Raw genomic sequence first — 13,964 nt, 5'->3', positions numbered from 1 at the left:
CCAGGTCAGCAACAACCGCCATACGCCATAAAGAAGGCGGGGAGCTCGAAGCGCGCGCGCCTCTCCGAGGGATGGCGGCAATCTCGAAGCATCACTCCCTTCACCCGTTCTCCTTCTGGTTCCAGGCTCGGAAGTGGGGGGCTACTGTTACGGGGGAACTTAGCCACCATGCCCCACGTGACCGGCACGCGCGCCCAGGAAGACTACGGCAGCCCCTTGATCCAGCAATCCGACCCCGAGTCGGACATCTTCGTCTCCGCAGCCCGACCCCGAGTCGGACATCTCTCGACAACGACAGGCTATTCCCCAGAGGCACGCCGCGGCCCTCTGCTCCACTACACCCAGCAACGGTCGTATCCGGCGCTGCTCCACGATCTCCTGTAACAGCCGTACAAAGCGGAGCTCCACTACGCCCTGTCATGGCCGTACCCAGCGCTGCCCCACGACGCCCTGTAACGGCCATGTCAGTGGCAGCTCCATCGTGCTACACGATGACCAACCCCCCAAAAGGACCCCCCAGCCTGGTATATATGCGGCTGGGGGGAGAAGGGGGAGGGTAAGCAAGAACTTCCAGAGCATTCTCCTACTTGCTACTATTATCTTTCCTTCTCCTCCAATCTCCTCTGACTTGATCGTCGGAGGGCCCCCACTACCCCAGTGGTGGTGCGAGGCTTGCTTGCAGGTTTCCCGGTGGAAAGTGGAGCGCAATCAACACCAACCAAGGCAACCCAAACGGAACCCCGTTCACACCGCTGTGCCAATCGTTCTCGGTTTGGACCACCAGCAACATATATATATATATATATGTATTCTCAACACGATTATGATCTGGCTCCGCCAATAGAGATTATTTGTTGAACTTGTCGACTTGTAATATGAGAAATTACTTTCGACACTGCACCACTAGTAATTAAAATAATGATATTTGGATACTGTACCACCGGTGATTAATAATAGTGGTGTTTGGCACTTTGTGCATTCTGACTCATGCCGCTGAGTTACATGGCCATAGTCTAATGTTGGGTTTCTAGTATCAGCTTATAAAAATAATAATAAATTTCAAAAGAGATATATGTATTATTTGAAAATTGATTTATTCTCGGTTAGTATCATCCTCTTTAATTACTTATTTATTTGACATGCTTAGATCCACTTTGGGGTATTATGTTGCTTATTGGGCTAGTATAATTTATTATTATACTTTTTCTATTTTTCAGATCTAAATGCATGATTGCTCAAGATTTGGAGGAGTGCGCTGCATCTTCTGAAGATACTTTCACTTATTAGAATTCTAGTGAGACTATTTAAACTAGTTAGAATATTTAATTTAATTTAAATAAATAGTTAACATATATTGACTCGTTGGAATTATTATAAAAATTATTTGAATAAATTTTTGATTAAATATATTTTAAAAAATTATTATTACTTTGATATGATCTGTAGTTTTAAATACTTATATGATCCACTATGTAGATATGTGGCATTTGTTATGCCCTCAGAGTGTGGCATGTACAACAACGTCATTGTCATCAAAGCTTCTTTTTTTTTTTTCCTTCACCCTGATCTTTTTCTTCGTAGCCTTCTTCCTCGTTAGTGGATTCGAGACCTCCAACTCCCCCGGCTCTTTGGGAGTGACAAAGGAAGGGGCGCGGGGACGAAGAAGATGAGCCCTAGAGCCTGACAGTTTGTGGTCTTCATTGATGAGGGCCAAATATGGGGCCCTAGTTCCGGGGATTCGGGCAGGACGACACCATTCGCCGGTCTGGAGGGAGATGTGTGCCAGAGCTGTGCAGGTGCTTCCGGAGATTACATGGTCTATTGGGGATGGTCGGTCGATAGATGTTCTGGCGGACAGATGGGTGACTGAGCAGCCGATTAGTCTTCTGCCGACTCTGGTGGACTCGGCGAGATTGGTTGGATGCAGAGTTTGTGACTTATATGACCAGGCTGGGGGTCAGTGGAGGGAGGGGCTGGTTCGGGAGACTTTTGGAGAGCAGCTGGCAGAGGCGATTCTGGCTTTACCGGCTCTTTTGCGGGAGGAGTCAGATAGGCTAGTGTGGAGGCCGTCGGGACGGACGCGGGTCCGAGCTAGAGATCTTCTTCCCCTATTCAGGAGGGAGTCCGGTCGGCAGATAGAGGGAGGTTGGATTTGGAGGTTGCGGGTTCACCCGCGTGTGGCTTTGTTCATCTGGAAGGTGGCGTGGGGTTGCCTACCTTCCAGAAGCGTACTTGTTCGAAGAGGAGTACGGATCTCGCAGTGGTGCATGGTGTGTACGGAGGCGGAGGAGACTATTGATCATGTTCTTGTGCAGTGCCCGAGGGCAAGAGAGATCTGGAGTAGATCGCCGGTTCCCCTGCCCCAGTCGGTGGAGTCGGCTCAGGCCTTGATTTCTTTATTGAGAGGATCTATGCGGAGCCCCAGCTTGTGGGAGGAGGGTATTCTTAGAGCATATCTGGCTTACCATATCTGGTTGGACAGGAATGCTGGCATTTTTGAGGGTCGGAGGATTTCATCGAGGATGGTGGTTGATAGAGCTCTATTACAGGTTGGGGAGGTCACGGCAGCCTCAGCGGTATTCACTAGTGAGATGGCTAGGGACATCTGGGGCACTTCACCCGCTTTTACAGCGCCCAGGTTCGCCCTCGTCTCTTGGGTGCCCCCACCCCTTGGTCATCTCAAAGTGAATTTCGATGGGAGCATGATGATGGATGGTGTATTTGGAGGGGTTGGATTTGTGATCAGGGACTCCTGGGGTAGGATGGTGGCAGCAGGGGGTCAGCGCACGATGGGTCTCTCAGTTGTTGGGGCTGAGCTTCGAGCTGCATGGGAGGGTTTGTCTTTTGCGAAGAGAGTCCTTGGTGCCGAGTGGGTGCTACTGGAGGGGGATTCCTCTGTGGTGGTTGATTGGATCCGAGGTGTGGATAGATATGGGGATGGTCATCCCCTCATTAGAGAGATTCGGAGACTGGCTCAGGAGTTCGGTGGCTTCCAGGTAGCCCACGTATATCGGGAGGCGAACAGGGCAGCAGACTGGGTCGCCTCCTTCGTCGCACGACACTCTGGGGAGTTCCTTTGGACATCTGTAGGAGAGATTTCTTCAGATTTGTACTCTTTACTTTATCGTGATCTGGCAGGATGTACTCACTTTAGAGCTATATAATTTGCCGTTTTGACAAAAAAAAAAAAAAAAAAAAAAAAAAAAAAAAAAAAAAAAAAAAAAAAAAAAAAAAAAAAAAAAAAAAAAAAAGATGAGCCCCGGCGCCCCGGACCCATTTCGGTTTCTCTGATAAGCCTACGGTTTTGGAGAATTGGGGAGTAGATTTCTGGGCCTAGTTCAGCGCTAGATTGGGACTTGATTCCAGGCTGGGTTTTCAGGCCTGGTCCTGGCTTGGGCTTCAGGTGAGGCCCGGACTGGGCCTAGCATCGGATTTTATATGTACGTTCAAGCTCGTGACAAATTATCGTAGACCGAACCCAGGGCCCAACCGCAGGCCGACCCTGCCCGTCGAACGTCGGGCTGGCCATGGCCCATGAGCTACTTCCAGCCCTGGAAACGTGCAGGTGTTGCAGTGCCCTACTCCAACTTCCCCACCCGATCCCGGATTTTGTGCGCCCCTGGTTTCACATCATGAGTCGGATACGTCTCACCCTCGTCATTCCAGTTGGACTCCCCACGCTTTCCTTCTTCGTAAATTTATTCTCCCGCCACTCGAGGACATCGCCAATTCAGCAGCGCAGTGATCGCCGCCTCCGAGGACCCGCAACCTAGGGCGATGGACCTGCCCGTCGTGGACCTTGCCCCGTACCTGGCAATCGCCGGATCCCCCTATCCGGCGGCGGCGGCGGCGGCGGCGGATGAGGAGCTGAGGGAGCTATGCGCGGTGGTGAGTAGAAGCCTGAGGGACACTGGGGCGCTCTTGGTGAAGGACCCCCGGTGTTCCGCCGAGGACAACGATCGGTTCCTGGATATGATGGAGAGGTACTTCGAGCGATCCGAGGAATTCAAGCGGCTCCAAGAGCGCCCCCACCTCCATTACCAGGTCCCATTTTTCTTCTTCTTTTCCCCCTTTTCTAAAAGAAATTTTTGGTAGCATCTTAAGGGAAAAGTCGCCGATTCATTGTTTTTGAGTTTTATTTATTTATTTATTTTGATGTTTGACATTGTAATTTAAAGATGGAATCGAAGTTTAGGATTGGTTGAAATTTGATGGGGTTGGGTTTATTTTTTTTTTCTTTGGGGAGGGGGGCATTGGAAAGATTTTATGTGCAATTGTTGAAAAAAGGATCATTTTCTCCAGTATGTATATAAACTTGATCTAGTGGTCGTGCCATCCTGTGCATCATGTGTTATTTCTGGCTCGTTAGCCTGTAACTTGGGCCTCGGAGTCGAATGTAATTTTCTAAATTAAATTTTGAAGCTCTTCAAGTCTCAGGAAGTTCCGGAGGGTACTTGTTACATTGCGTAAGCAAAAACATGTCATCTTCCTACGCGCCGACTAGCCCTCTAGATCTTATAGCATGTCATTCTCTGTCCTGAAGTTGCCGAGGCCGTACTCTGATCTCTGGAGACTAATTTGAGGGTTGAAGTCAGATTGAAAATTGGCCATGAAGAGCTTTCCCAAACTTTGATTAGTGATATAGACTTGATATGGATAGCATTAGGCTTTCTATTTAATGGTTGGTTGAGATTGGGTTATATCCCTCGCACTTTCCCCACCTAGTTACATGATTTAAGGTATTGACTTTTCTTTATAAATTAAATGATCCTGGGTAAGTAACTACCAAGTTTGGTTTTTGGTAGTAAAAGAAATTATAAGGTGACTGCTAAAGCACTCTGAGAATTTTCATATGTTCTGAATACAGAACATACAAGGGACATGCTAATGATTAATGATTTGCAGACTGGGTGGCTTTTTTTGCCTCCCCTTTACATCAAAAAAGATTAGTGATTTGCAGAAAAACAAAGATCAGATAAGTGCCATCTTAGTGCAAACACAAATTATATTAAAACAATTAATTCATGTTTACTCCCGGTACAAACTGAGGTTGTGACATTTCTTGTTACGCATCACGAGCAAACTTCTGACCCTCTTATCTATGAAGCAGATACTAGGATTAGTGTTGCTGATGTAGGAATGCTCCTTTAATATATTTGTGGTACAAGGAAAAACTCTTCAGAATTCTGAGACTATAGTCATCACAATATTATTGAGTTAGGTTCCTTCTCCGCCTCATTTTGTTCAGTCTCTGTCTGAAGCTTAGATTTCTTATCATATCTCATCTCCTTATCCCTAATGTTTAGGCTTGGCCTTGTGAATCTTCTCCACCATCCATTCCTACCACGATCACCTTCTTTGTCAAAGCTAAAAGTTTTTACTCCCATCTCACAATATTTTTGCAATTTCTCTTTGTCCTTGCCTTTTGTTGATCATCATTGCGAAAATGAGCCCTCAGAATGAAATAATTTATGACAACTTTCTTGTGGTCACTACAAGCGTATGGAGATCTGCAAGACTATCTCAAATGGAAAAACTGATATAGCCTAAGAAATGAGCAATTTAATCCATAATCATAGTATATATGTACAGACCATGATATTTTGGTGTATCGTTTTAGTTTTATTATGACTCATTTTCAGCCAGAAAAAATAAAGAAAAATATTAGCTCTGAACTGTTGTTAGAGATAAGGACCATTCTTATTCTTCACTGTTCATTAGCATATTTACCTGGAAAGTTTTTGTTGAGTGGAAACAGGTTGGTGTAACACCTGAAGGGGTGGAGATACCACGCAGTCTAGTGGATAAGGACATGCAAGAAAAAATAAAAATGATGCCAGAGGAGTTTCGGCCATTCACTCCTACAGGACCAGATCCTAAATGGCGATACATGTGGAGGATAGGTCCTCGACCAGCAAATACCTGCTTTCAGGTATCAAGCATTGCGAATTTCTTTCTAGCAAGATCTTTCTGTGTACATTTATTTTAAAACAAAATATTCTTCTCTACATGGTTAGGGCACTGTGGAACTATTGTTTTCTTTCATGCAGGAACTGAATTCTGAACCTGTCATACCAGAAGGGTTTCCTGAGTGGAAAGAAACCATGGACCTATGGGGATTCAAGATGATAGCCGCAATTGAGGTACAACACTAGTGTCCTTTTCTACGAAGGCAATTTTTTTTGTTGCCCTCTGAGGTGACAGGTTATAAACTCCAGATTATAAATTTATATGATGCATATTCTGGTGCAGGCTGTTGCTGAGATGGCTGCAATTGGTTTTGGCTTGTCGCAGGATGCATTCACTTCTTTGATGAAACAGGTACCGGTGACATATTGTTGCAGATATTGTCACTTATGCTTTCTAATCAACCAAAACCGAGCTTGCAATGCAAATTTCTCATCATGTTACAAGCTTATTTAGTTTACTAGTGCAAACTAATTAATAATACTATATGTAGTGCCAAGTAGTCTTACATTTGTTGAATATCCTGATAAGTTGTTCAGATTTTCAACTTCAGTTGCACTTGCTAGGCAGTATAGGCTGTCTAGAGCTTCATTGCTTAGGTGGCTTGACGAATCTGCATGGTACAGCCACATCCAAATATCATGGGAGGAACTAGTAAGGAGAGGAACAAAGAAATGTGTTGAATGGATTAAGGGCCTATAAGTATTTAAATGGTAGATATAATAGCAGGAAAATCAACTTAAGGATGTGTAGCACTTGATATGTATGAATGTGTGAGAATTATAATATTCATTGTAGGCAGGATGGGGCTAGTTGAGCTCAGTATATTTTGCTATAGAGCAAGAGAATCTTCTCAGCTCAATTTGCTGATTTTTACTCTTTTCTTGGTTGACTACTTACCTTATCAATGTGTAGAGAATTTGTTTTTAGCCCCATATGGGCACATGGTGGTGGAGCCTTGATTTTGACAGATTTTCTGTATCCCCAAGACAAGATCTCAGGCAATCATTTACTTTGATGGCATTCAAACTGACATGGCATGGTGACATGCTACAGGCCTAGATAGTTCTTGGAAGCTAAATGTTAGAATTGATCAAAATAGCAATTAATCATGTGACAATGTTCCTACTTCGTATTAATGGAAACCAGTGCACCATTTAGGACTTTAAGTATTAATTGTTAGACTAAATACAGCAGCTATTGAAGAGAACTCAGATAGGTTAAACATGCATCATGATTTTAAACATTGCCACCTTTGTAGAATGCTTAGTTAGTGCCTTAACTTTGGTTCCATTAGTTCTTTGTGAAATGGGTCGAAGTCTCTAGAGAATCCAAAGTCCTTGTATCATGGAACTTCGCAATTCATATATACAGGAAAAAAAGTGCATGAGGCTCATCCAATTGTGAGGTCTGGGGAGGGTTAGATATATGTAGCTTACCCACGCATGCGGAGAGGCTGCTTCCTTGTTTCAAACTCATGACCTCTAGGTTATAATGGAACAACCTTAGTGTTGTGCCAAGTCTCGCCCCGGCAGTTCAAATATATACAGGAATTTGACACTAATCAAGCATTAAACATCCAATCTCTTGTAGATCTTTTAAAAACAAGTCCTACCTTCTCCAATTTAGTGCCTCCTCCCTTAACCCTCTCCATGCTTCTTCATATCAAGTTGATATTCCACTTGTGCTCCTAAATACTGTTTTTGAGACACGAGAAGAATTCTAAGACATCAACATTTTCATCAACCCACTGTCCTATAAGACCTTAAACATCCTAGCTCCAGATCTGATCTAGCCTAGGGATTATGCCAGGAGCCTTTGTAATTCCTCAGCAAAAAAGATTTTCTCCACCTTTTGTGGTATAAAAATGAAGATGAAATTGTTCAACTTCCCATGTTTATGCTCATTTCTTCTCCTTGTGAATTTTAAGAGGCAACAATAGTACTTAGCTATGTAATGATGTTACGCAGAAAATCCTCGACTTTTTATTTTTAACACAAATTATCTATTACAATATGCTTTAAAGTAGTCTTGCAATCTGGTATATTACAAGTAGCAAATATAGAAAATCTTGACTTTCATAATTCTGGATGTCCAAGTGAATGTAGAACATATTAATTCTTAGGCCTTGAGAACTTGGAATTTGATAAGCGTATGCGAAGCATCAATGAACCTGTTATTACATGCTGATGCATCCCATAGTGATACAAAGTGCAGAACATCCAAGACAATGTGTACAAATTTAATTCATTGATTGAGTCATGACGCATAGGAATTAGGAATTCATGGTGCTTATTAACCTATTCGCTTGACTTCTTTGTTTTCGCATGGTTCGAATCTTTCCTAAGGTCTTAATTCCTCCATAACCCATCTCAATGTATTGATCTATTTCATACTCTTCTTATGTGTATTTTCTTTCATTTTAACGAACTAATCCACACAATATTCTTGGCTACATCTTTTGTTCTCCTTTCTTTTGGGCAAAATTTCCTTTGACTCCTTTAGGTCTATCATATCAGCTTCAGATGTGCCTTTCATAATTTTGTGTCAATAGCTTATTATATCTTGGAGATCCTTCATCTCTCTCTCCATTTATCTACGTAAAAATGTAAAAAGCTGCTTTAGTGTATGTCTTAGCCAATATGTTACCACCTACATATAAAATCTGCGTCTGTCCCCTGTTCGGTTATGTTATAGTCACATTATAATGAAATAAACTCGCTCCAAGGAATTCTTAATTCTTTTTTTTTTTTGGTCTGTCTAATGGTTTTTGTTCTTTTTTCTCTGAAGTATCCATCCTTCATGCAAATTCACCACTTACCTCATTTTTTTTGAAAAAAAGACGGTCTCACCTTTTTTAAGCTTACTCTCTTTATTGGCTAAGATACCAGCCCATATGGCATTTCTAACTTCATGTTTTATAAACATTTCTCCACTGAATCTTGATAATCTAACATTTTTTCACTTCATTGTTGCCTACTTTGGTATATCTTTTATTCCCACTTCAACTTTATTTGCAGTAGTTTGTGTTGCATCACAAAATAGAGTCATGAAGTACATATGGCAAAGAAAGAGAAATAAAGGGCGCTCCCTTTCTTGTGTCTTTCTGAAGTTGGTGGTTGCTGGTTGGTAGTTGAAAGGGAAGAGGGACAGATTGGTTTTTCCTCTCAGCTTGTAAGACAAACTTCACAGACTGAAGACCATGGATTTCTTATGTATTTATGTTAAAATTTTCATAGGCATTATCTTGTGGAATCAAGGTGTTTACCAATATGATCTTGGTAACATCATGTGCTTCTTGGTGATATTTTACTAAATTCAGTTAATCTAATGGTTATGAGAATATGTTATGATTGCATATTCCACTCTGCTTGTTTTTAAAATATTCAGGATTGGGATTTATTTACTTTTCCAGCTTGATTATCATTTTGAGGTGGAATATGATAATCTGAAATTACAGCTTTGCTCATACTATCTTTTCTGGCAGCCTTTTAACACTCACCATTTTTGTTTATGTTTCATGCGTAAATCTTGTTCAAGATTGAAGAAGCCAACTCTTTGCTTTATTGAGTGTTTAGTGGTACAATCAAACTTTTTATGATGACATCACCATTTCTTATTTCAAGAAAAACTACAGTTTTTGACTTTTAACTGTCAAAAAAGCTGAAAGTTGATGGTAATGAGTTTAATCAGTGTGTTTAGTTATGAATATTTGTTCCATATGGAAGTGGTTTAAATAAAGCGAACACTTTTGATGGAGTATTTAGACTGAATCTTTTCATGCATTATTAGTAAAGTATTGCACTTAATTGCTGATAATTGTTCTTAAAGTTTTCGATTGCATCTTACCAACCATATCATTTTTTTTACCAAAAGTATTCCTCTCACTATCATATCTATGTTCCGTCTCTTACAAAGTTCTACCTTTTCTTTGAAACTAGGGACCTCACCTCCTTGCTCCAACAGGAAGCGACCTTCAGCATCATGGAACCAAGGGCACAGTATTTGCAGGATATCATTATGACCTCAATTTCTTGACTATACATGGCAGGAGCAGGTTTCCTGGCCTTAATATCTGGTTGCGAAGTGGACAGAAAGTGGAAGTGAAGGTCCCTGTCGGGTGCCTTCTCATTCAAACAGGAAAACAGGTAAACTATGGTTTTGCTCTTTGATAATGCCACATTCAAAAGCATCGCAACTATAGTATCTCGAGTTCAAATTTCAACTGATTGTTAGGAAGCAAATTTCATATTAGTAATACACTGAAATATCTGTAATACCATGAGATGTACAAACAGAGACAACCATATATGCCAGCATGAGCCAACAAAGTGACAGTATTCTATCAGTATTTTGTGATCTCTGATTATTTCATCTCTGATTACTTTATTATTTATCCTTTTCATTTTGTCATTCTTTAAGTTTCAAAATATGCTAGTATATGGCTGGACTATGACAACAGTAATGCTGGATCTGCTTGCTGCATGACAGCATAATACTCACTATAGTCAATGAGGCTGGCTAATTGTCCTTGATAGCATAAAAATTTCCTGTCAAAAGAACATAAATAGAACAATATCATGGTAATAGCTCAGTTGATGGTTGTGCTTGTATACAGCTAGAGTGGCTGACTGGGGGTGAGTGTTTAGCTGGAATGCATGAGGTTGTTGTGACTAAGAGGACTCTCGAAGCTATTGAACTGGCTCGCCAGCAAAACCGCAGCCTGTGGAGGGTCTCATCAACAGTAAGTACTACAAACTGCCTGTTAAGCTGACTTAATTTTATATGAGAATTCAACTTTCACTCGCTTCCCCACTTCCCTTCTGTTGCTCCTGAGTTGCTTGATTAATCACCTTGTTCTCTCGTATTGGTCCTTGCTTAGCTCTTCGCACATATTGCTTCTGATGCAACACTACAGCCACTAGGCCATTTTGCTGAGGCACCCCATGCAGGCAAGTACCCTCCCATCTGTGCTGGAGATTTTGTCGAACAAGAGCTTGCAGTGATCAATCTCAAAGGAAAGAAAGGATACTCGTAGGCCAAGCCTGGAGGAAATAAAGTTTGATTCATGTTTCTTATAAGCTTTGTTTAAGGGTAATCCAGGTAGGAGGCTGGTCTTGGTTTGTGTATCCTAACCGGTTATTTATCCAATAATCACTTACAGAAGTTGTGATACTCTTTGGCATATCTGTGCATGGAAATACTTCTTATTATATGTCGTGTATTTGAATGGCTGCGCTTCAGATGTTGCAGGCTAAGCTTATGCTTTCTCTTCTGTCTTTATCAGTGTTCGGTACAAACTAAATTCCACCACATCTATGCTGGAAGAGTGATCATAGTCAATCTTAATTTAAGCACTTCCCCTATATAGGCTTACTAGTGGTGCCTTATCTCGTACCATTGTGAACCCATGGAAGCAGAATTGTGCATACAAAAGTGAAGTGTGTTTAAATCCTCAAAAAAGCACTGAAACAGCATTATGGAATCTGAAGAAATCTACTAGTAGATGAACACCTCTTCTTCTATCTTGCATTCTCCAAAGAAAGTTTCTAAACATCTGCTCCAATCTCAGCAACAACATCTTGGGCAAAAGGGTGTTGGACAAGAGATACATCAGAACAGAACTAAGGACTGATCTCACCAGTGTTACTCTGCCTATCATAGAGAGGGCACTCACCTGCCACTTCTTCAGCCTCTTACTGATGCTCTCTCAACCTCGCCACAATTAGCCCTCCATAGAAGTCTCCCATTGATGGGTATCACCAGATACATGTAGCAGCCAACTTGCTCTCCAACCCCCAAGATCTCCCTGATGCAGCCTTTGAGTGATGGCTTAGTCTTCGGGCTAAAGTGGACTGTTGACTTTGCAAAGTTGACTCGTTGGCCTGATGCAGCACAATAGTCTTCCAATATGCCTTTAATTCTCATGACACCCTATCTCGTGGCTCAACCTAGGAGCATGCAGTCGTCCACAAAAAGGAGGCGGGAGATCGGTTTGGCCTTCGGAGTAGGCCTATAGGACTTGATGACTCGCGTCAAAGAAGCAACCCGAAGGGTTTTAGACAAAGCATCGACACAAATGATGAACAAGTAGGGAGAAAGAGGACAACCTCGCCGAAGGCCAATGGTGGGGTCGAAGAAAGGAGCAGGCATGTCATTCCCTAGAATGGCGAAGGATGGAAACTGAACACATCCCATAACCCACTAGATCAAGTCCTCACCAATCTCGAAACTCTCCAAGGAATAGGAGGGAAAGCGCCGGCTCATTTGGTCGTAGGCTCCCTCCATATTCAGCTTAACGACCATGAGGCTCGGTCTACAAGGGGCTCTCCGTAGGTCATGTATGAATTTTTGGGCAATGAGAATGTTGTTAGAGATGCTACGACCACCAATAAAGGCACCTGCTCAGAGCTAATGAGTCTAGAAAGGATCCTCTGAGTCTTGCAACCAAGATTTTCACAGTAGCCCTATAAAGAGTAGAGCAAATACTAATAGGCCTATAATGGCCAGGCTTAGTGGCACCCTACCACTTGGGAAACATAGTAATGAAAATCTCCTTCTATTCCCTCGATATCGATGCCGTGTCAAAGAAATGCTGGATAGAAGCTACCTCCTCATGATGAATAATAGTCCAGTACCTTCTGTAGAAGAAGGGGGAAAAATGATTGGGGCCTGAAGCTTTGTCCTTTGCCAATGACCACAATGCTGCCTGGACCTCCAAAGCTGTGACTGGCATAGAGAGAGCCCTCTTCTCAGCCTCCGAAACTCTCGCCTTAAGAACAGGGCCGACATCCATGCTTAGGACCACCTTTGATTAAAAAACTACAAGAGCTTCCAACTAATGACCTCCACATCCTTCGTCATCACTCCATTTCTGTCTCTAAGGTTCTGGATCTTGTTCCTTTATCTTCTAATCACTATCGATCAATGAAAGAATCTAGTGTTTCGGTCGCCCTCCATGATCCACTAGACTCTAGATTTTGCCGCTAGAAGGTCCCATGTTGATGCAGGAGACAATGATGCATAGACAATTTAGATCTCAACTCAGCCAAATCCTCCGAAGACAAACCCCTGTCCCATTCCTCCTTTCACAGGAGAGAGACAACCGAGTCTTCGACCTCTTCTGGTCTCCTGAAAATGTTACCCACTTTCTCTTTGTTCCACCTCCAAAGCTGGCATTTGAGTAATTGGAGCTTGCAGGTCGTATGGTACATCACACACATCGCATCGCCATACTGTACACCTTCCTAACAATGTCCCAAGATCTCGGGTACGAAAGCTAGATTTTCTCAAACCGATATGGAATGGTGGACTGCGTGTAGATAAGGACCGGAATATGAGGCAGATGATACATGTGGTAATCTAGAAACTGCTAAATCCATCATGCCGTGGCAGAGGCCCTATCATTCCTCTCCTAGAACCTTGTTCTATCGTGGCTGTTGTTGCACCAAGTAAACCTTAGCCTAATGAAACCAACGTCCACCAAGCCATTAGCAACAATGAAATCTTGAAACTCCATAACCTCAGCCTTGCTAGAGAATGCCCTAACCCTCCATTTCATTTGCAGGCCGTCAATACAGTTGAAGTCACCATAATGGCTTGTTGATTACATCTATGAAAGATGTCAAAATTGGCAAAGCCTAGTTTCCACACCACCACTACACCCCCAGATAAGCCCAATGACTCAATTGCATAGAAGCCTTAGAATGGAGGAAAGCGCCGTCTGGCTCGCTGGAGGCTTTGACCTGACAATCTCCAAAATTGTCACGTATAAGTATACTAACCTTCTAAAGGTGGCTAGGAAGGAAGGCTTCCGACCCCTCTGCAATTGCAAAGCAGCAGCTTTATGCTGATGAGGAAGGATCCTCGAGCTAATACCTAATAATCTTGTCTCCAAGAGGGTACACACACCTGGATCATACAAGTATACTAACCTACTAAATCTGGATAGGAAGGAAGGCTTCCCGCCCCTCTGCAGTTCCAGAGCAGCAGCTTCA

The 13,964-nt window shown here is 42.7% G+C and overlaps 1 protein-coding gene across 1 annotated transcript; it reads left to right on the top strand.

Moving 5' to 3' along the window:
• Positions 1-3,607: 3,607 nt before the first annotated feature.
• On the top strand, positions 3,608-11,182 carry LOC103711387. Its single transcript, XM_008797510.4, has 7 exons — positions 3,608-4,044; positions 5,759-5,932; positions 6,051-6,143; positions 6,253-6,321; positions 9,909-10,115; positions 10,586-10,711; positions 10,850-11,182. Exons 1-7 carry the CDS (start codon positions 3,778-3,780, stop codon positions 11,003-11,005), a joined length of 1,092 nt encoding a protein of 363 aa, XP_008795732.2. The 5' UTR covers positions 3,608-3,777; the 3' UTR covers positions 11,006-11,182.
• The last annotated feature ends 2,782 nt before the right edge of the window (positions 11,183-13,964 follow it).

The sequence above is a fragment of the Phoenix dactylifera genome, unplaced genomic scaffold (genome assembly GCF_009389715.1).
Source record: "Phoenix dactylifera cultivar Barhee BC4 unplaced genomic scaffold, palm_55x_up_171113_PBpolish2nd_filt_p 000237F, whole genome shotgun sequence".
NCBI lineage: Eukaryota > Viridiplantae > Streptophyta > Magnoliopsida > Arecales > Arecaceae > Phoenix > Phoenix dactylifera.
This window is presented reverse-complemented; position numbering and strand designations above follow the sequence as displayed.

Coding starts and splice junctions, on each gene's coding strand:
- LOC103711387 (XM_008797510.4), top strand. CDS start 3,778: ATGGACCTGCCCGTCGTGGACCTTGCCCCGTACCTGGCAATCGCCGGA. Junction 6,144..6,252: donor AGATGATAGCCGCAATTGAG/GTACAACACTAG, acceptor ATTCTGGTGCAG/GCTGTTGCTGAGATGGCTGC. Junction 10,116..10,585: donor TCATTCAAACAGGAAAACAG/GTAAACTATGGT, acceptor GCTTGTATACAG/CTAGAGTGGCTGACTGGGGG.